Source organism: Eleutherodactylus coqui, chromosome 6 (genome assembly GCF_035609145.1).
Source record: "Eleutherodactylus coqui strain aEleCoq1 chromosome 6, aEleCoq1.hap1, whole genome shotgun sequence".
Lineage (NCBI taxonomy): Eukaryota > Metazoa > Chordata > Amphibia > Anura > Eleutherodactylidae > Eleutherodactylus > Eleutherodactylus coqui.
Genome location: NC_089842.1, coordinates 237,893,834 through 237,915,058, shown reverse-complemented (window position 1 = coordinate 237,915,058; position 21,225 = coordinate 237,893,834). Strand labels below are relative to the sequence as shown.

Here is a 21,225-nt window from a genome sequence, read left to right as displayed (position 1 = left end):
TCTACAAGTGTGCAATGGGGCCTAAAACACCTTCAAGCAAAATGTCTATTCTGAAAGCCACTGGCCTTTCCTTTTGGTTTTTTTGCCTTGTTGTGCATACGGACAGAAGATTCATTTTGGGGTGTAGATCCTCATTTTCCTGTGCACTATAGAAAAAAATTTGCAGAAATATGAAATGTTATTTTTTCTCCTCTAAATTGCTTTAATCCCTGAAAAGAAACTCTGAGGTCAAAATACTCCTCCTTCAGGGAATACAATAAAATGGGGTCATTTGTGGGGGTATCTTGCATTCTGACACCTATGAGCCTTTGTAATCTTGGCTTGGTGTAGGAAAACATAGTGTACCTCAAAATGGTAATGTTAGATTTGTATGTCTCCTAAATGGTTAAAAAAAAAACAATATTTTTCCAATGTGCGTCCAGAATAAAGTTAACAGATGGAAATATATATCTTTTCAAAAATATCTATATTATGTTTGCACATATTTAAGATAATGCAGTTGAGAAAAAAATGATGATTTTTTCAAAATTTCTCCAATTTTGACGCTTTTAATAAATATTCACAAATTCTATCTGTCAATTTTTATCATCTATATGAAGTAAAATACATGGCGAAAAAACAATGTCAGAATCACTTGGATATGCAAAACCTTTACGGTGTTATTCCATGTCAGATTTCCAAAATTTGGCCTGGTCATTAAGGCGCAAACAGGTTTGGCCACTAAGGAGTTAGGGCTTAGTCAGACGGGCGTTTTTTGCCCCCGATTTGCGCATGCGCATGCGTCCGGCGATTTTTTAAAACCATTGCTTTGCAATGGTATCGGACACATGAGCGCTTTTTATGCGCTCGTCCGATAAATTATAGAACAGAAATCGCAGATCGCACCTATCTGCGATCTGCGATTCCTGTTCTCTTCTCTATATGCGCTCAATGGGGCCGGCGGCAGCAGCGCCGACCCCATTGAGAACATATAGAAGACAAATCATTCTTCTCTGCCACAGCTGTAACAGCTGTGGCAGAGAAGAACGATGTTTGCCCATTGAATTCAATGGAGCGGCAATACAGCCGCTCCATTGAAAGCAATGGGCTGCCGGCGTGCGCGGGGTGAATTGTCGGGAAGGGGTTAAATATATAAACCCTTCCCTGCAATTCATCCTAAAATGTGTTAAAATAAAAAAAAATTGTATACTCACCTTTCTAGTGCAGCCGGAGTCCAGCCGCGGCCGCTGTCAGTTCTCCTGAACTGCTTCTCGGCACTATTCAGCCGGCGGGGCTTTAAAATCCCCGCCTGCTGAATGATCTGCCTCTGATTGGTCACAGCCTGACCAATCAGAGGCCAGTTTCACTCACACACCCATTCATGAATTCATGAATGGGTGAGTGACTGCTGCCTCTCAGCGCTGAGCCAATCAGGGGCAGGTCTGACTCACATCCATTCATGAATTCATGAATGGGTGTGAGTGAGGCATGCCTCTGATTGACTCAGCGCTGAGCCAATCAGGGGGAAGGTCTGACTCACACCCCCTTCACACCCACTGCAGGACGGCCGCTCGGAGCTCCAGCTGCCGGGAGAAGGTAAGTGCATATATATTTTTTATTTTAACACATTTTAGGATGAATTGCAGGTAAGGGCTTATATATTTAAGCCCTTACCGACAATTCATCCCGGGCTCGCCCGCAGCGCATTGCTTTCAATGGAGACGGCTGTATTGCCGTCTCCATTGAATGCAATGCGCTGGACAGCTCCGGCCCGTTTCTAATGAAACGCGGCTAGGAGCAGATTTTCGGGCGATTTGCGGGCGACTTGCACGCACCGGTCACGCGATTTGCGGATGCGCATCCGTCATGCAATCCGCAAATCGCGTGAAAAAACGCCCGTGTGACTAAGGCCTTAAGGTGCTAAATAGAAAAAGTAAAGGGGTCACAACCTGATTATTCAATGCTAAGTACAAAAGTCAGTGACCCCCTATATTATTTAACTTCATGGTGTCGTACATCGTGAAATTTGACACAAGCAGTCTTTGGGGCCTTCATAGCAAAAATAAAGGGGTGCAACCTTATTATTCAATTCAAATGAAAAAGTAAATGACCCCCTACGTTATGTAACTTCCTGGTGTCATACAAATGTGAAAACTGGCATGACCATATTATAGGTCCTTAATAGGAAAAGTAGAGGTGTTGAATCTTGATTATTCAATGCTAAGTGCAAAAGTAAGTGAACCCCTATGTACTGTACGTAATCTAATTCTCTAACTTCCCAATGTCATACAAACTTGAAATTTGTCAATACCATTCTTTAGGTCCTAAATAGGAAATGTAAAAGGGTCACAACTCGATTATTCAATGCTAAGTGCAAAAGTAATTGAACTCATATGTAATGTACCTAATCTAATTCTCTAACTTACCAGTCTTGTCCAAACTTTAAATTTGGCACAAACATTGTTTAGGTCCCAAATAGGAAAAGTAAAAGGGTCACAACTTCATTATTCAGTGTTAAGTGCAAAAGCAAGTGACCCCCTATGTTAAGTAACTTCCTGATGCTGTTCAAACGTGAAATTTGGTGCAACCATTCTTTAGGTCCTAAATAGCAAAAGTAAAGGGGTTGCAACTTGATTATTCAATTCCAAGTGCAAAAATAAGTGACCCCCTTCTATGTAATGTACTTTATTTAATTCTCTAAATTCCTGTTGTTGTAGAAACGTGAAACTTGACAAATCCATTCTTTAGGTCCTAAATAGGAAATGCAAAGGAGTCACAACTTGATTATTCAATAATAAATGGAGAAATGAATGACCCCCTACGTAATGTAAATTATAACATGCACATGTACTGCGCAAATGTGAAACTTGGCACAAGCATTCTTTACGTCTTACTAGGAAAAGTAAAGGGGTTACAACTTCAATATTCAATTCTAAGTGTGAAAAACTGTGAAAACTCATGATACATGAGATAGTTCTTGTTATAGTAATAATAAATGTGTTTCTTACATCAGCCTGACACGTACACACACATAATTTGGTACTGGTGTTTACCTGGTGTTCACACAGAAAATCGTATGAAGTCGTGGTTACTTTAGAGATACCGAGAAAAAAAATATGTTCACCATTTTGCATGGTTCTTTGCATTACCCAGGAAACACCACGTGGAGGTAACCATGCAAGGTTTCATTTAAATAAAATGACATCAGGAAGTGAGAGAATTAGATTACGTAGGTAAAATTTGGACGCTAATTCTTTTGCGCTTAGAATTGAATAATCGAGTTGGGACCCCTTAACTTTTCCTATTTATGATATAATCAATGCTCTTGCCAAATTTCAAGTTTCTATGACATCGGGAATTGAGAGAATTAGATTCCGGATGTAACATTTGGACACTAATTCTTTTGCACTTAGAATTGAATAATCGAGTTGGGACCCATTAGCTTTTCCTACTTATGACATAATTAATGCTCATGCCAAATTTCAAGTTTCTATGACATCGGGAAGTGAGAGAATTAGATTCCGTACATAAAATTTGGATGCTAATTCTTTTGCGCTTAGAAATGAATAATCGAGTTGGAACCCATTAACGTTTCCTATTTATGACATAATAATCAATCCTCGTGCCAAATTTCAACTTGCTATGACATCGGGAAGTGAGAGAATTAGATTACGTACGTAAAATTTGGATGCTAGTTCTTTTGCGCTAGAATTGAATAATCTAGTTGGGAACTCTTTACTTTTCCTATTTTGGACATCATCTATGCTTGTGCCTAATTTCATTTTTCTACGACATTGAGAAGTTGGAGAATTAGTGGGGAGTCAGTCAGTGAGTGAGTGAGTTAGTGAGGGCTTTCGTCTTTATATATATAGATATGTGTGTGTGTGTGTGTGTGTGTATGTATATATTTTCATATATCTACCTTCATAAGAAATAGTTAGCAGTTAAATGGTCAACTGGTTCAATATTGTACACTGGTGTGTGTGTTGGATTCCTGTTATCTATGTATCTACAACACACACACTTATGCATCTTCCCAGCACTGTCTCCAGATGTGTTTCTCACAAGAAGACTCTGGGACATTCATTCCCATGGGAATGAGCTACTTCTTATCTGCTACTGCATTCCTTTGGTCCAGGCAGGGATATTAATAAAGTCTATGCTACTTTGTTATATTGGAATTATGTGTTTGGTAGTGGCATACACCTGGGTCGTTAACATATGTTAATCATAGAGTCATTACATACTAAGCCAATTATGAGTTATTGTGATGTTTGGGGGCGTGCATGTAATTGGTGCATCATGTTCAACGATATCTGTACACGTGTTGCGGGGTTTTTTTCCGCACGGAAAAACGCGCTGATCTCCGCTTGTCTGACCAAGCCCTTGGAGACACAGTACACTTGGTGATTACAAATAATTATTTTTATTGAAGAAAATTACTGAGTGGTCCCTAAACCGTTAATATCAACTAAAGGTGGCCAATTATTCTACTTGGATTGATTGCTAGCAAATCAATCAAATGAATGCCAAATTGGAAGCTGCCCTCCATGCAAACTCAAAGGAGAAGAGAGCACAAAGAACCTCCTTTATGATGTCAATAGTCCATGATAGGATTGATGAAGTTCTGATAAAATAGTCTTTAGTCTTTATTCACAGGAATTGCATCATGCAACAAAATAGCTGACTCCACAAAAGGTCTGACTTTAATGTCAATTTCCAATACTGTAGGATGAAAAATTGAAAAGTTTAATATTTAGAAATTACTAAATATTTTCAATGAATTGTTTAATGATAAGGAAAACAGATGTAGAGCCCAATAATTATCACTGATTGCTTTGAACATAGAATCAACTTTCCCCCACTCATTTATATAAAGGAAGATACTTAAAGGGGTTGTCCCGCGGCAGCAAGTGGGGTTATACACTTCTGTATGGCCATATTAATGCACTATGTAATGTACATTGTGCATTAATTATGAGCCATACAGAAGTTATTCACTTACCTGTTCCGTTGCTAGCGTCCCCGTCTCCATGGTGCCGTCTAATTTCAGCGTCTAATCGCCCGATTAGACGCGCTTGCGCAGTCCGGTCTTCTTTCTCCCGAATGGGGCCGCTCGTGCCGGAGAGCTGCTCCTTGTAGCTCCGCCCCTTCACGTGTGCCAATTCCAGCCAATCAGGAGGCTGGAATCGGCAATGGAGCGCACAGAGCCCACGGTGCACCATGGGAGAAGACCCGCGGTGCATCGTGGGTGAAGATCCCGGCGGCCATCTTACTAAGGTAAGTAAGAAGTCGCGGGAGCGCGGGGATTCGGGTAAGTAGTGGACGGTGTTTTTTTTTTACCCCTGCATCGGGTTTGTCTCGCGCCGAACGGGGGGGGGGCTATTGAAAAAAAAAAAACCCGTTTCGGCGCGGGACAACCCCTTTAATGTTTACTGAACAATTCCTGCATTAGGAACTTCTGGTATGCGACATCTTGTGATCAGTAATAGACTGCAATGTAATGTAATGGCCTTGTCATGATGTCATCTCAGATAAGCTGACCTGTTCTGTGTGCAACATTTGGTAGTCATGGATAAACATGGTGGAGTATGACTTTGACAGTAGGCAGGTTGTTGGTGCCCAAAGGTGTGCTGCCAATATTTCTGAAACACTCACATTTGTTGGCTGTTCCTAAACCATGGTAGCAAGAGTATACCAAAACTGTTTGAACCATGTACTGACATTGAGCAGAAGATCACACAGTGGCAGGCTATGCGTGGTTGGTCCTAAACGTATTCATTGGGTGGCACATCTGGTATCTCAGCAATAACATGCCATAGTGGACCAACTGACCCAGTAATAAAACAGGTCATCTGGAGTGATGAGTCGATAAGCCCTGTTTCCTGCTTTAACCATACATATGGCTGGGTCCACATTTAGCATAAACAGCTTGAAGAGGTAACCCATGGGTGTACCACTGGGGCTCAAGAAGCTGGGGGTGGCAGTGTCATGGTCTAGGGAACATTTTCATGGCATGGTCTAGGACTGTTATCATACTGCAATCCTTGAATGGTAAAAGTTCATGAAGTAAACGTTCTTTAGGAAGTATGTATTTCCTGACTCCAGTGCCATCTTTTACAGGATGACTTTCATTGAGCTCGGATCACAATGGAGCAGTTGATGAAGCATGACAATGAATTCTCTACAGTGCCTTGGCCCCAAATTCACCAGGTTCTAACCCCATTGAACATGTTTAGAATATGCTTTAAAGGGCTGTGAGATCTGCCCAACTTTTCCACAAAATATGCACTGACTGACAGAGCTGCTGCAGTGGGCATGGATCGAAGTTGATTATGTAGTATGTTTGCCACCTTGGGAATCTCTTACCTGATGTCTATGAGCTGCATAGTGCAAAAAGATGAATCAACCCGTTATTGAATAGGTGTTCCTAATGCAGAGATCAATTAATGTATAGCATGGTACAGTAATGTAATTAACAACAAGGTATGTATTTTCCAGAGACATTCAATTAATCAACCATGTCTAGGGAACTACAGCAGTTAAAGGACTAGATAGAGGTAGGGGGTATCACGTCTCCTTCATACGTGACCTGCAGAAATGCAAATGGGACAGATATAAACCAACGACTGACAAGCACTCAAAACACTCACCACCATACCTGCACACATAGCTAGATGGAATAACTATAGAATGTGCGAGGTATTAGTTTGTATTTTGGCCAAGATACTTAAGCTGGCAAACCCACTTCAAGGGTTCTCGTTGTCTTGCGGGTCCCTAACGAGGCAACTTCCACATGAACCCTGCCTGCATGCAGGGTGATCGTGCCAATAGGGATTGGATCACGCTTGAACCTATGGTCCTAGCTCACCCAGGATGGAAAACAATCCAAAGCAGGACAGGATGCAGTTTACACCAAGATGCCAGGAATTTCCATACAAGACAGAATAGGACTGTTCATACATCTTGTCTGGCCACCTGCACAGGCCCAATGAACACATCACTGTTCACACACACAGAACACAGAATAGGACTGCCCACACCTCATGTCTGGCCACCTGCACAGACTTACAGAACACGACACTGTTCACACAAATACCATGCATGTAGCAAATACCAGAGTGTTGGGAAACCAGCTTCCTCTAGAAAAGGGGCTAGTATATATGCAGACCCGTGGATATTGTCTGGCTGGAGAAACTGCACACTCAGCCAGCACAATTATCACACAGCAGAGAAGGTGTGCTCCTGTACCCTCATAGGACAACAGATCCCAGCAGCACAAACTAACAGGGGGCTCCCTATGATCCCTGAATGGTCCCGACAATGAGAATGTCATGGAAGGCTTATACTATATAAAGGCTTCTTGTGCTGCAATGGGGTTATTTGGCTGAAATAATAGTCACATTCAAACTGGAAAAACCCTTCAGGAATTGGCACTTTTTGATTTGAAATTTTGCATTGACGTCTCATGTAATTCTACTTACTTGCCATAAATCCATTTTTAATCCGTCACTGACATAACTGATTTGGGTTATAAGAACTAGTAAATCGATTTTCCTTTTGTGTTCCAGCAGTGATAACATTTTTATTTTTTCATTAAAGCAGCTGTGTGACACTTTCAATTGAGTGGGATAAGTTCTAAGAGGAGCAATTTTGGGTTCATTTAGGCCCAATGACCACAGGCGGATTTGATGTGTGGAATCCACATGGGTCACCCGTGCAGAAGACCTGCAATTCGAAGTGCCCATAGAGAAGCATTGGCATCCGCAACTGAATTTAAGTGCGCATATTTGATTTCGGACCATTTTGTGGGGAAAACAAAACACGGCATGCTCCATTTCGGTGCGGATTCTGTGCGGACGGGCTCAGTAGAAGTTAATGGGTGAGGACGACCCGCAGTGCATCCACAAATACAATTGTGAATGCACTGAGGATTTGAAGGTTAAAATCAATTAGGGAGGTGGGGAACAGTCTGGAAAGTGTGGTTGCGGATTTTTTCTTCCGTGCGAATGATCCGCAGTGCATCCGCGTACATCTGCTTGGTAAAACCATTAACATCCACGATCTCTCGCTGCAGAAATCCGCATGTGGAATCCCATCCGGCCATGGACATTAATGTATTGGAAAATGTTGATTATTTTTTACAGGGGAAAATGGGAAAAAAGGCTATTTCACCCTTGTTTTTTTTTATCCATTTTTACAGCATTCACCATGAGGTATCAATATGAGTAAAAAAAATTTCTATGGGTGATTATAATTACGAAAGCATCAAATGTATACATGTTTTATTACGTTTTACTACCTTTGCACAATATACTGCACAGTAAACACTTTTTCTACAGAACGATTTTCTTATTGTGCGTCACCGCATTCCAAGACCACAACTTTTTAATTTTTCTATTTACAAAGCTGTTTGGAGGCTTAATTGCAGGAAAACTTGTGGTTTTTATTGGCATCATTTTGAGTTATTTTTTGATTACTTTTATTCCTGTTATAAGGAAACAGATGAACAGACAATGGCTTTCTTGGAATTGTTTAAATGTTTTTTTTTAGAAATTTACTGTGTTGGATAAATAAATTAATGTTTCATAGTATGGATTGTTATGGAAGTGGCAATACCCATTATGTGAATTAATATTGTACTAATATTTAAAGAATTATGTAAAGGGAGCAGGAAAACGCCCCCCCCCCCCCCTTCCTGAACAAATGGTTCCATCTTATGACAGAACTGAATGCAACTAGACAGCCCCCTATTGACTATAATGGGGTCCATTCGATTTTGAGCCAGCAGTCCAGCATTTTGTCAGAATTTACAGGATGAAATACGCTGTTTGCACAGCCTGCTTCTTTCACTTGGAGCCCCATTCCAAGTCTAACGTTAAAGTCTTGTTATACTGAAACATCGCATTGTGTCAGAAATCCACATACACGAGAACAACAGGCATCCCTGCCCAGGTTAACTTTAACCCCTTCCCTCCGCAGGACGTAAGGGTACGTCCTGGCAAGGGGTGCTTCCTGTAACTGGACGTACCCTTACGTAATGTGGATAGCGTGAGATCATAAGAGATCTCGCTCTATCCGGCAGCGGGAGACGGCTGTCACAAAAGCCATAGGTACCCCAAATTGCTACCATAAAATGGTACAATGGAAAAATAGAAAAGTTATAGGACTTTGAATGCAGCGATTTAGAAAAACAAAAGGTTTTCATTGCAGAAAAGTGGAAAAACCTAAAAAATAATAAGAATTTTGGTATCGTTGTAATCGTACTGACAAGCAGAGAAAATGTATTGTGTCATTTATGCTGCATGATTAACACTGTAAAAAAACAATCTATGGCACCAATAAAAACTACAATTCGTCAAGCAAAAAACAAGCTCTTATACGGCCGCATTGACAGAAAAATAAAAAAGTTATGGCTTTTGAAAAATGGAGATTAAAATGCGCCAAAAATCGTTGCGCCCTTAACCCCAAAATAGGTCGTGTCCTAAAGGCGCTAATATTAGAAAACTTTTTACCCCTTCTACCCCAGGTCTTAACTTTATGTCCTAGCTGATATCAATTGAACAGCGCCTTAATGTGGATGGAACAGATTCAATAAAAAAGAGAGCCAGTAACAATGAAGGGACCTACGTGGTGCAAACAGGAAGGACCCTGTGGGGGACCAGCCCGCTAGCACCCGAAGTCCTGGTAAGATCTAAATAGGTATCCTCATATCCCACAGTGAATCAGTGTTGGAGACCAGCAGCAGGTGGATCCATGAACAGAATAGAAAATCAAATTGATTGTAGTATCACAAGCTCGAGTCCCCTACAGGGACATAAAAATGGAAAACTAAATAGTAAAAAGCAAAGCAATAAAAAAACCTCTTTTTTCTGTACTTTCCACTCTTTGTTTAAAATATAAAAAAAAAAAAGCATGTTTGGTATTCTTGCATCCATAGCAACCCGTACAATAAACTCAACATATCTTTTATCCTATGGTAGTACCACAGAGGCACAGCCAGGGAACAGAGCTGAAATGTAATGCACAGAGGATAAATGTATTTCCCTGTATCAAGTCTCTGAGGATCTGGAGAAGTAATTAATGCCTGTAGCTGTATATAGGACCATCCGGGATGCCGACTTCGACAGCCAATGAGTTTGCACAATCTAGAGGCTCAGTTACAGCAAAAGTGGACCAATATGCCACAGGATACTATACAGAAACTCTATGCCTCCGTGTTCGCCCATATCACATCTTGTATCCAAGCTAGAGGCGATACAACAGGGTACTAGAGCCTCCATGCCCACTGGTATCACATCTTGTATCCAAGCTAGAGGCGGTACAACAGGGTACTAGAGCCTCCATGCCTGCCTGTATCACATCTTGAATCCGAGCTATAGGCAGTACAGCATGGCAGTACAGCCTTCATGGTTACCCGTATCACATCTGTTTCCAAGCTAGAGGCGGTATAACAGGGTACTAGAGCCTCCATGCACACCTCTATCACATCTTGTATCCAAGCTAGAGGCGGTACAACAGGGTACTAGAGCCTCCATGCACACCTCTATCACATCTTGTATCCAAGCTAGAGGGGGTAAAACCGGGTACTAGAGCCTCTATACCCTACCGTATCATATCTTGTATCCAAGCTAGATGCAGTACAACAGGGCACTAGAGCCTCCATGCCCTCCCGTATCACATCTTGTATCCAAGCTAGAGGCGGTACAACAGGGTACTAGAGCCTCCATGCCCTCCCGTATCACATCTTGTATCCAAGCTAGAGGCGGTACAACAGGGTACTAGAGCCTCCATGCCCTCACGTTTCACATCTTGTATCCAAGCTAGAGGCGGTACAACAGGGTACAAGAGCCACCATTCCCTGCCGTATAACATCTTGTATCCAAGCTAGAGGCGATACAACAGGGTACTAGAGCCTCCATGCCCTCCCGTATCACATCTGTATCCAAGGTAGAGGCGATACAACATGGTACTAGAGCCTCCATGCCTGCCCGTATCAAATCTTGTATCCAAGCTAGAGGTGATACAGCAGGGTACTAGAGCCTCCATGCCCTCCTGTATCACATCTTGTATCCAAGCTAGAGGCGGTACAACAGGGTACTAGAGCCTCCATGCCCTCCCGTATCACATCTGTATCCAAGGTAGAGGCGATACAACATGGTACTAGAGCCTCCATGCCTGCCCGTATCAAATCTTGTATCCAAGCTAGAGGTGGTACAACAGGGTACTAGAGCCTCCATGCCCTCCTGTATCACATCTTGTATCCAAGCTAGAGGCAGTACAACAGGGTACTAGAGCCTCCATGCCCTCCCGTATCACATCTTGTATCCAAGCTAGAAGTGGTACAACAGGATACTTGAGCTTCTTTGCAAGTGTTCAGCTTTCTGCAATAAATGATGCTTTTGCTCTGATATTGCAATCACACAGAAAGTTTCATTTGATTCTGACAACTCCTATGTGCATGATTTTCTTTGACAATGAGTGTATACACATATATAAACACACATAAACATATACATATATATGTATACATATGTAGGTGTGACTGATAGAGGTAGATAAAAGCTACCGTGAGCTACCATGAGAACAAAACCTCACACCAGTGTATCTACAGAGCAGAAGGAGGAGGGCTCAGAATGTCAGATATAGAGACCTTTCCTGACCAACAGACTAAATACCTGACAAGATATAATCTGCCCACAATCTGCTTCAACACTCAGTCAGACTCTCATATACCGAACTATGCTTACCCTAAAACTGCTCATTCTTATTCAAGGTGAGAATTTACAAAATAGTTGCATTCATTTATCTGTTCTGTTGAGTTATGTATTATTTCTCACCAGCTACAGAACATACACAAAAGCTGCTAATTTTTGGACTTTTTAGAATACTTTTGTATTTTATTTTTTCATTTATAGTATTATATCTGGAAGTGCTTAAGAGGATTTTTTCTGCTTTCACAGCTATTTGTGAATTTGCTTTAGATTTTTTTTACAATCTTTTTCCAAGTCCAGTCCAACTTCTGGAAGTCTATGGTAAGAGCAGGCAAAATAAAAATGTGGGTAGTTTCTGGTACTCTATTACAATTGTTTAATATTGGTATAAGCTTAGACTCAGACGGTGGAATGTTGGTGCATGGATGGTGCAGATTTAATGCATATGGGCTGGGATTGTGTAAAATTGCATGAATATTGGAATCAGGTACTAGAGGTCATAAAACAAATATATCTTCTCAACATTGGTCTTAATAACCCCAGAGCTTGTATATATTGTTGAATGGCGTGATGGGCATACTCTTCTGGGAATTCTGAGAGCCTTGTATCTGGCGTGGAGGATGATTACTGCTCATTGGATGCAGGCTTCCCCAACACTGACAGTAGAAGAGTTTGTTGCAAAGATAAGAAAGGTTATATCCTGAGAAAGGGGGCTATATCAAAATAGAGGCTGCTTGACTACATTTGAGGAAATTTTGGGAAGATGGCATGTTATATATAATGGATAATTCACATTGAGTGCTGATTGCATTGAGATATCGTACAAAAGCTGATAGGATTTAGAGAGAGAGAGAGAGAGAGAGAGAGAGAGAGAGAGCTGTAGAAGAGTTAAAGGCCATTTACAAGGGATGATTATCGTGCAAAATTCATTCAAACGAACAAACATGCACCATAATCATCATGTCTAAATGCAAAGCCATGGTAAACTATTTGTTGCTACTTGGATGAATCCACCTATTGGATGGCAGCATTCCTTCAAGTCAATGCTTGACCCTTTATACAAAGAATGCTGCCATCCAATGGGTGGTGCTGCAGAGGTATTGTTCCATCTTTCTTAATTGCATATTACCCAGAGGAGCATGGATGGCTTTATAAGTCTCCCTAAGGATGTTACCCCTCCCGACTCACATCACAGGCCTCTCACTAGCCAAGCCAGGATCCTACTACACACTGATGAGGGGCAAACACCCTGAAACAGCTATCTGTGTATGGATTATGGCTTGGTTTTCAATTCTCAATCATTGCTCTACATTGCTCTAAAGGGTCAAGCATTAATTTGAAGGAATGCTGCCATCCAATAGGTGGAACTGGAGAGATATTGTTTCATCTTCCTTATTTACATAGAATGTGAATCACTAAGTGAGACGTTAACGAGAAGTGAGTGATACTCAGTAGCGATCTAAACATTCTGCACAAGAGCGAACAACTAGCGGTGACATCACCTGTCCCTCATGCAGATCGTTTAGCTGACAGCCGTCCCATGTAAATGGAGCATTAGGTTTTTATTTTTTTTTTTTGGATGTGCCTTTTTTTTTTGGGGGGGGGGGGGGGATGGGGGTGATTAGAATTTGCTTAAGTGTAATTATGATTGATTGTATTGTCTGGGTGGAGTATTGATATGTTCTATGTATATTATATTAAAAATTAAGGGATGATTGTATTCAAAAATATAATTTTAATAAAAATTATTACAAAATCTAGATATGTGGGTAGTTTGTAAGACATGAATGTTACATCAGGTTTTTTTTTTACTTAATTGCCTCTAATCAAGTTATCCAAACATTTTTCATTATTTTTTTAAATAATTTTTTAAATTACAAACTGAAGAAAAAAAATTAACAAAAAGGTACACAGGAGTTATCACAAATTTAGATTTTATTTCTCTCAATCCAAGATTTACTCTCTCAATCCAACAGGTAAATATAATTATTTTTTATTATGTCTGCTCAAAGATTTTTTTGGCTCTTAACCTATCATCAATTATGTCGTTTCTTGTAAAATATTTATTAAATATCTCACTGTATATATTTGGTGATGTTTTATATTATACAAATTCCTAGAAAATTACCGACCCCGGGCCTCATTACTTCCATTTTCGGAATGTGAAAATTGCTAAATTTTGCTCCAGAAAAAAAAAATCCCAAATCACCAATCCCTCATCTGCAGATTTTTTTTCTTCTAGACACATCACCAATTTATAGACAAAATGTAAGAGCAAAGAAAAGCTTCAACAAGGTGCCATCTGATGGGACACTGGGGCTTCTAGAAAAGCCTTGATTATCCTATATTATAAGAGTCATAGCCAGGTTTTATTTCTCTGCGGCAAGGATTTAATTCTTTCTCTTATTTAAATATCCTGCCCAAAGGCAGAATTGCTTCTTGATGCCCCCTGGCATCTCATGGCACATGCCTCGCCAACCCTTTCTCTCCCGCAAGAGTTCTGTATATGGTTAGACTTATCGGACTTCCTTATTATTCAGTCAATTCTGATTCTTAAATTGTGAAGTTTCAAAAATATTCTTTAATTGCGGTGACAGATCCGGACAGTTTAGGTTCTATGGAAGAAACTGTTGAGGGCCAGGACTGTAATTCTGTATATGTGCTGTTTAGGACCTCCAGCAGCATTGGTGTGGGGGTTTCTGCACTCTGTTTAAATTCTAGTTTTTCAAGTTTTACACAATTGTTTTATGTTATTTTTTCAGTTTTAATCACTGGACTGTCAGCTCATCAGCCTGAAGATGTTGTTTTTGCTGATCCTGGTAACTCAGTAAACCTCACTTGTGCTTCCAATACATCATGTCTACCAAAATGCAGAAGCTGGTGGTACCGCAGGAAAGAACATGACATGTGGACTGTGGTGGATAATACCTCACGAAAAACTGGTTCTCAATCTGAGGCAAATATTCATCTTGTCATAGATAACGTTACACCTCAGGATTCTGGGAGATACTACTGCTCAGCTTATGATGGAAGTACTCAAGTCTTCAGTAAGGGAACAACATTAGTCATTGGAGGTGAGATGAATTTTTATTTTTTACTTTAATTTTGATTATTTTATTTCTATACCTAAAAAATTACTTTTAAAATGGCAGTTTTTATACAACTGTTTAACCATGTTAAAGAATACAGTAATATGGAGAAATATCATATACTGTGTATGTGTGTTGTCAGCCACAAGCAAAGAAGAATTATTTCATAATATTTGAATATTTAATCGGGCTCCTCACTGTTACAGGAAGTAGAAACATAAAAAAGATTAGAAAAAGCATATGATTGGAAGAAATCTCATATTCTTGTAATGTTGGACACCATCAATCTTAAAGGGGTTGTCCCGCGCTGAAAGATAAAAAATTTTTTTGCCCAGTCCCCCAGTACCTGTAAAGGAAAACCGCTGCCATGTGTTCAGCAACTTTAAAAAATCTTCTGTCCAAGATGGCTGCCGCTGGTCTTCTCCCACAGTGCACCACAGGTCTTCTCCCATGGTGCATTGTGGATGTTCTTCTGCTGTCTGTGCTCCACTGCTGATTCCAGCCACCTCATTGGCTGATCGGCACCATGTGATGGGGGCGGAGCTACGCAATGATGCTGAGAAGGGGGAGGAGCCAGTACGCAGCTCGTGAGCCCGGACCATCGAGGAGAAGAATCCTGTGTGCGCAAGCGCGACTGTTCCTGCGACCAGAGAAGACGTTTGATCGTCGCCATGGAGACGGGGACGCTAGCACCGGAGGGGGTAAGTGTATAACTTCTGTATGGCCAATATTTAATGCACAATGTATATTACAAAGTGCATTAATATGGCCATACAGAAGTGCTTAACCCCACTTGCTTTCATGGGGCAACCCCTTTAAAGAGGTGGCATATCTTGGTGATATACCATTACTTTGTGCAATGGGTAAACTCCATTAAAGTTTCCTGGTGTAAAGACTTCCTCAAACAACCCCCAATACTGCTACAACGAGCAAGAATTCTGCTGAATCATCATCTCCTCCTTTCTAACATGATGGGACAGTTTCCATGTAGCTTTTCCCACAGCAGATCAATTGCAGTGGATCAGCTGACCTTGTTTAGAGAGGTTCTAATTGGCTAGGCTCCCGTTAAGTATCTCTGGCTTCTGCAGTATGGTGCTGGTGATAGCAGAAACAACGTGAGTTCAACCCAGCATTCCTTGTTTTATTCCAGTCGGTGTGGTTTTGATTCTATGGTTGTTCTACTTCTGTTTTCTAGCCGTGTGGTTTTTGTTAGCTAATTCCCTGTTTGTATCTGCCTAGCTTTGGTGTATTATTTTGCTTGTTTGTTTGATTTCTTGCCTGGATTTACTATTGGAAATACATAAGTCTTCTAGTGCAAATTGCACCAGAAAATTTTCTTACATGGTTTGCACCACATTTATAATGCGTTTTTTGGACACTTTCAGACAATTGTTATACTTGTCTGCTTTCATGAGAAGGGAACATGGCAAAAATGCAACATTGTGCACAAGAAACTGTGCCAACAATTTTGCCAAATTTTGATGCAATTTTTGGCACAAACTAAACTAATATGTGGTATAAAGTTAGGCTAGACAGTCTAAAGATTCAACAGATTTATTATTCAGCAGTCACTATAATGAATGTTGTGCATTTTAAGACTGTCTAGTCTACACTTGCACTGTCTATCTATTAAACAGCATTAGTAAATCTTCACCAGCATTTACAACAGGGTCACTAATATGGATAACTGAGGGCTACTTAGAAACAGTGGTGTCTAGTGTTAGGGTCAGCATCATGGAAAGATTAGATAAAGATGTAGGAGTGGTCGCATTAAGCCCCATTTAGATGGACGAATGTTGGGCAAACGATGCCTGACACTCGTCCCCGCACACACACGCTCCAGTGCTGCTGCACAGGAGCTTGTATCGCTGGCTCACAGAGGAGCAGCAGGAGCAGATTTCAGTTCTCGCTTTCCCTGCCCCTGAACAGCTGCAATTTACACTGCACTGTCATAGTTAAAGGGGTTGTCCCACGCCAAAACGTTTTTTTTTTTTTTCAATAGCCCCCCCGTTCGGCTTGAGACAAACCCGATGCAGGGATAAAAAAAAAAAAACGGGTAGTACTTACCCGACTCCCCGCGCTCCGGTGACTTCTTACTTACCTTGTGAAGATGGCCGCCGGGATCTTCACCCTCGGTGGACCGCAGGTCTTCTGTGCGGTCCATTGCCGATTCCAGCCTCCTGATTGGCTGGAATTGGCACACGTGACGGGGCGGAGCTACGAGGAGCCGCTCTCCGGCACGAGCGGCCCCATTCAGAAGGGAGAAGACCGGACTGCGCAAGCGCGTCTAATCGGGAGATTAGACGCTGAAGATTAGACGGCACCATGGAGACGAGGACGCCAGCAACGGAACAGGTAAGTGAATAACTTCTGTATGGCTCATAATTAATGCACAATGTACATTACAAAGTGCATTAATATGGCCGTACAGAAGTGTATACCCACTTTGTTTCGCGGGACAACCCCTTTAAACGATGAGCGATAAGTTTAATTATGACAGTGCAGTGTAAATAGCAGCCGTTTGTTATTGAATGGTGACTATGTTAACTAATTGGAGAGAGGCGGGGGGAACGAGAACTGATATCTGCTCCTGCCACCCCGCTGTGAGCCAGCACAGGAGCGTGTATGTGCGGGGACGAGTGTCAGGCATCATTTGCCCGACATTCGTCCCGTCTAAATGGGGCTTTAGGTATAAGATTTCTCTGGTTGTTGTTTCTGTTCCATACCATCTGTTCAAGTTCTCTCCTGTCAGTATAATCAATGTCATCCTTAAAATCTGGTTGCTATCATCTTCTGTCCTCTAGTAGCGCATCCGTAGTTTTATATACATTTTTTCTATTGTGTTGATGTATGCTTCATATCTTTTATTCTTACAATATTATGGGTGTTACACTATTCTGCTACACAATATGTCCTGGGGGTATAGAGTCTAACCAGCATCATTATAAAATCGGTTTCCTGAGCCCCTCTGTATCTACAGAACATTTATTACTGTTACCTTTGATTTTACTGTATTCTGCTAGTACTTTTTGTTCCTTGTACTCTATATTTTCTAGATATCTCTGCCTTCAATGCCTCCATTCATCTTCTGACTCCTCGTATGCCCATTACACACCCATTTTCCATTCCATTGGCTTGTGTAGTATATACAGCCCCCCAACAAGTCTATGCAATCTGGAAAATCTCTGGAACACACATCAAGGGCAATATGGTCTTTTTAAAGAAACCTAGTGGGGCCTGGATCGTTGTCAATTCTATCTCACTTTCTAGAGACATCCTGAAGGATGGAGAGAGAATAACCTGTGAAGTATGGTTTAATTCCTCCACCCCTGTCAGCGTTCACTGGAAAATACCACAAAGCAGCAATTACCCCAAGATAAAACCTACAAGTAAGATATCTATCTATTTATTTTTCCGTCTCCTATCTATCTATCTATCTATCTATCTATCTATCTTTCTATCTATCTATCTCATATCTATCTATCTATCTCCTATCTATCTATCTATCTATCTATCTATCTATCTATCTATCTATCTATCTATCTCATATCTATCTATCTATCTATCTATCTATCTCATATCTATCTATCTATCATATATCTGATATCTATCTATCTATCTATCTATCTATCTATCTATCTATCTATCTATCTATCTATCTATCTATCTATCTATCTCATATCAATCAGCACCACTTTTCTCTATGGCATATGCATGGTTGTGCATTTCTGCTACATGCAAGTGGATGCTGATAAGCTGTAATACCAGACACAGCCATTGGACAGGCGTGGCACTGTTTATGAGAGAAGAAAAAAATTATCTCATTAATCTCAGACAACCTTTTTTAGGGCTTGTTCACATCAGTATTTCGGGATACCGTTTTCCTGCTCTGTTCAGAGAGCAGAAGAATGCCACCCCCTGGACAAATGGTTTCATCCTATGACAGAACTGAATGGCACTAAACAACCCCCATTGACTATAATGGAGGTCCATTCATTTTCTTCCTCTTGGAGCCCCAACACCAGTGAAACTTTAAAGTCTGTTTGTACTGAAATAATACAGTGTTTCAGTATAGCACACATACAGGGATAGTAGGTGTCCTTGTCCCAGCTAACTTTATTGCTGGAAACCCCTTTTACCCTGTCCTATTCCAGGACTTTACTTTTAGTCCTGGCTGGGAAGTGGTTCTCGCGAATGGATGTAAATTACATCCTATAGATAGCGCGGGCTCAGAAGTTGCACCCATGCCATCTGTAGTGGGAGCCGGCTGTAAGAGACAGCTGGCCTCCCACTGCAAGGGGAAACAATATTGATTGTAGCATGTGTGGGGTTTACAGAGGAAGGATTCTCCCTCTGTGACATCATCGGCTCTCCACCTTGTAATTACTGACCATAGGGTTGCCGTGGCAACCAGATGCTAGACAATGGTACCAGGACCTGCCATGGCCTGTGATCGCTATGAATGGTGACGAAGCATTGCAGTACAGTAGTAGTGCAATGTACTATCAAAGTGATCGCAGTATCACAAACTCAAGTCTCCCACTGGGACAAAAAAAATGTAAGATAAAATAGTAAAAAAAAAAAAAAAAACAATAAAAAAAACTATTTTTGTGTACTTTCTACTCTTTGTTTTTTTTGTTTTTTTTTTAAAAACCCACGTTTCGAATTGCTGCATCCATAACAACCTGTCCGAAAAACTGAACAATTTTTTTCTCCTGCATAGCAATATAGAAAAAAAAAAAAGAATGCAGCCTAAATGCTTTTTCTTGATCATTTGGCTTCCCCAAGAAAAGCAAAGAAGGTGATCAAAAAAGCCATATGTACCCCAAAATGGTACCAATTAAAACAGAGGCTTGTCACGCAAAAACAAGTCCACACAAAGCTCCGACCGCAGAAAAATAAAAAAGTTATGGCATTTAAAAAGTGGAGATGAAAATCCCCCAAAATCATTGTGTATCCATAACCAAAATAGGCCGCGTCACTAAAGGGTTAAGGATTGTAAAGTATAAATCTGTGTAATACATTGGTCATTCTAACTCTACCATTCTATGTCTCATTTACATCTAGGATGCTGCATGTATGTGAGGTCCGGCCTGACAGCAGCTTACCTGTTCCTATCCGTGTTCTCCATATGTCTGTCCCACTGCTATTAATGCTACACAGGTGACACATTATATGACTACTGGACATTATCAGGATGACGGTGAGAACGATGATCCAAAGAGCGTCAGCAAGAGAATCCTTGTGTTAGGAACCTTTACAGAAGAGCCATCACTAGTCACAGCTGTAGGGACATTGGTGGTCCTGGAGACCCTTGCTTCCAGAGATTGCAACCCCCCTCCCACACTTATTGTCTCCATCTAATCTGCAGCAACTACAAGAAGCTTCCTGTCCGCAAGGGCCGATATTCCGGCGGAACGATTTCATCTCTTAGTGGAATCTACGCAATGAATTCTGAAGACAAATTGAGGTCCAATCTGCTAGATTGCTGCTCTAATAAGGTGGCCATGCTGTGTACTATTAATCCATGCAGAAATTGAATTCTAGCCATTGGGCTTTGATGTGAATGTATCAATTTAAAAGTGAATTTCTAACTTTGAAACTAGCTTATATTTAAAAAAAAAACGACAAAAATCACAGTGGTATTCCAAATCTATATGGTCACAAATACGCCCTTCACAGATATAGATTAAAATTAAAATTCATAACTTTTATTCACAACTAATTAAAATTAGGGCCACATAAATCATATAACAAACAAAAACGAACGTGGACTGACAACATGGATCGTACTACGTAACTCAGTGACCGGATGGAAAAAGGGTCTCAATTCCCCTCGAGTAACCAGTCGGGTTAACCCCTATTAACAAAATTAGGGGACTGGGTCACTGGTTTGTAGCGGTACGTCACAGTGGGAAGAATGGTCAGAAGGTGTCAGGTTTCCAGTCTAGGATGATAGTTCATGGCTGGAGACCCACTGACCATTTCTATCGCTGCTTTCAATACACATTTATACAGTAAGGATCATATAGTTAATCAGAGGTATGTGTTACACCATATTAGGTAAGTAATCACTCAAGATTTGTGTGTTTCAACGTTGACAATAAAGAAATTGTTTCACACGGTGGGTAATCACTCAGATATTAATGTACGTGTTCCAACGTTAATGACCGAGTAGTCCCTCAGTAATCACTCAAACATTCTGAAATCTTTTAATGCTTGGGAGTGCGATAATTACTCCAAAGGTAGGTGATTACTCGAGTGTCTTTTCTATATTTCCACTTTTTTAGGAAATAGAATATTAACTCGGATTTGTATATTTCAGCGTTGGTAATAAAGAAATTGTTTCACACAATGAGTAATCTCTCAGGTATTAGTGTACGTATTTCGAATAGTCACTCAGTGATCGCTCAGACGTTCTTAAGTTTTTCAATATTTAGGAG

General features: G+C 40.8%; 1 protein-coding gene across 1 annotated transcript; it reads left to right on the top strand.

Annotated features, from left to right (window-relative positions):
* The first annotated feature begins 11,712 nt into the window (after window positions 1–11,712).
* LOC136631644 (immunoglobulin lambda-1 light chain-like) lies at window positions 11,713–20,358 on the top strand. Its single transcript, XM_066605929.1, has 4 exons — window positions 11,713–11,755; window positions 14,456–14,767; window positions 17,839–18,171; window positions 19,850–20,358. Exons 1-4 carry the CDS (start codon window positions 11,722–11,724, stop codon window positions 19,933–19,935), a joined length of 765 nt encoding a protein of 254 aa, XP_066462026.1. The 5' UTR covers window positions 11,713–11,721; the 3' UTR covers window positions 19,936–20,358.
* The last annotated feature ends 867 nt before the right edge of the window (window positions 20,359–21,225 follow it).